The sequence below is a fragment of the Belonocnema kinseyi genome, chromosome 2 (genome assembly GCF_010883055.1).
Source record: "Belonocnema kinseyi isolate 2016_QV_RU_SX_M_011 chromosome 2, B_treatae_v1, whole genome shotgun sequence".
NCBI lineage: Eukaryota > Metazoa > Arthropoda > Insecta > Hymenoptera > Cynipidae > Belonocnema > Belonocnema kinseyi.
This window is the reverse complement of record NC_046658.1, coordinates 66,753,070-66,755,009: the sequence shown is the minus strand read 5'-3', so window position 1 is coordinate 66,755,009 and position 1,940 is coordinate 66,753,070. Positions and strand designations below refer to the sequence as shown.

Genomic DNA, 1,940 nt, shown 5'->3' with positions numbered 1-1,940 from the left:
ATATATCTAGTCGGGAGTGGTGCTGACTGAAAACAGATGATTTGGAGCGATTTGCGCGCCATCTGTTGGTCATTCTAAGGACTTATTGAACTACCCTCGTAGGATAAAAAAAGATAAATTAACAAAAATGGTTATCCCAAAAAAGATCTAAAATTTCGTTAAGAATCACTTCTTGATAGCACGCGTACCTTTTGTTTTATTCGTGGAAAATAACGTTGAAAAAATTAAAATAAAAAAAAATGTGTGAAAAAAGGACGAAAGTTACGAGAAAAAAATCCAACAAAACCTGTTTACAAATGTCTGTCGGAAATCGAGCGCGCAGCGCGAGTGTCACGATGAGAATGTGTACCTCAAAGCTTACAGAGCTTTGAGAAACTTAATCTCTGACTATACTTAATTAAGTAGACAATTCAGAATATGAAGACGCATATGAATACTGCCATCTAAAAGAGATCTCTTCGATAAAGTTTTTTTCAAGCATTCCAAATTGCAAAGAATAAATATCCGAGCGCGAAGCGCGACGTAACCTATTATCGAGCGCGAAGCGCGAGATTCAACCGTCGCGCGCCATAGCACGCTCAAACTTGCAAATTTCTCGATTTTTTTCTCAAAAGGGCTTAAATACTTTCCCAGAGAATTTCTTAAGACATTTGATTCGTAGAAAATAGACAAAGGAACAAAATTCTTTAACATATTTTGATATGAATTCTGGAACTGAAATTTCTTGAGTAAATTCTCAGGAAATTTGTTTGAGATCTCGGGAAATAAAATTTTCTTGTAGCTTCCTAATAAGTCTTGTCATCAAATATTTCTTATGAAATTCACGTTATTTACAGGACTGAGGTCCCAGTAAATCCTATCCATGTTCCCAGTAAACACCATTTTGATAAATTACCATCAAAGTAGAAAGAACTCAGCACGTTCATTACAGAAATCAGGTTTTTTAAATTAGCCTAAATTGACATATTGGATAATTTTACAACAAATATAAAGTTGAACCAATTTAACCGAAACCCAATTTCCGTCTTAGTATCTCGTCTGAAAATGAAAATGTTCAAGCTGTTTTGTTTAATGGACAATATTTTGTTATTAAAATGAATATTTCGAACTTTGCCATGAAAAATTAAAAATTACCACTCAATAGTTCTCAAATACTTTCATGTTTTCGTAAATCTTGCAATCCAGAGATTCAAGAAAACTTTCCTAACAACCTTGTCCCCTATATTCGACCTCCATATCAATATAATATAACATTTCCGAAACTTTTCCTGTCTAATGTCCCCGATTTTCAGCAGGCTGCCAAGTTTGATGCAACTTTTTAAATAGTCTTTCATTTAAATATATAACTTGGGCTACTTAAGCTTATTTTACTCTCTAATAATTTGAAAATCTTATCGTCAGATTGCCATGCTGATGGACGTTTGGAATATTTCCAAGAATCACGTCTTTGTCTGTTCTTCTGCATAAACATAAGGGATGAGGAGCGCATTGAACTTTTATTTTTCCACAGGGACAGACAGGATATCCTTGGATCGATGCGATAATGACTCAACTGAGGGAAGAGGGTTGGATTCACCACTTGGCTAGACATGCCGTCGCATGCTTCTTGACCAGAGGCGACCTTTGGATCTCCTGGGAAGAAGGAATGAAGGTAAAATGTCGCCTGTTGTTTTGTCACTTCCTCTCCATCTTAACTACTTGTCTTGGGTTAAATATAAATTAGTCTAAAGGTAAAGAGAATCCCTTTGATTCTAATTCCAGAAAATCAAATCTGCTTCCACTCAAATCACCTTACTCTTCACCCCATTGCTACTTATTCTACTCTCACCACTTTTACTTTCTCTCAACTCCTACCCTTCCTTACCCACTACACTCCTCTTCACATAACTATCAATAGTAAGTCCTCTTCTTATTTCTTCTTTCCCTACTTTCCTTTCTCA

General features: G+C 35.6%; 1 protein-coding gene across 1 annotated transcript in view; it reads left to right on the top strand.

Annotated features, from left to right (window-relative positions):
• LOC117167100 (cryptochrome-1) overlaps window positions 1-1,940 on the top strand; it is a 36,183-nt gene that overhangs the window by 26,356 nt on the left and 7,887 nt on the right. Inside the window, exon 8 of the mRNA XM_033351741.1 lies at window positions 1,511-1,651. Within this exon, the coding sequence (XP_033207632.1) occupies window positions 1,511-1,651 (141 nt within the window). The remainder of the gene's footprint in view (window positions 1-1,510; window positions 1,652-1,940) is intronic.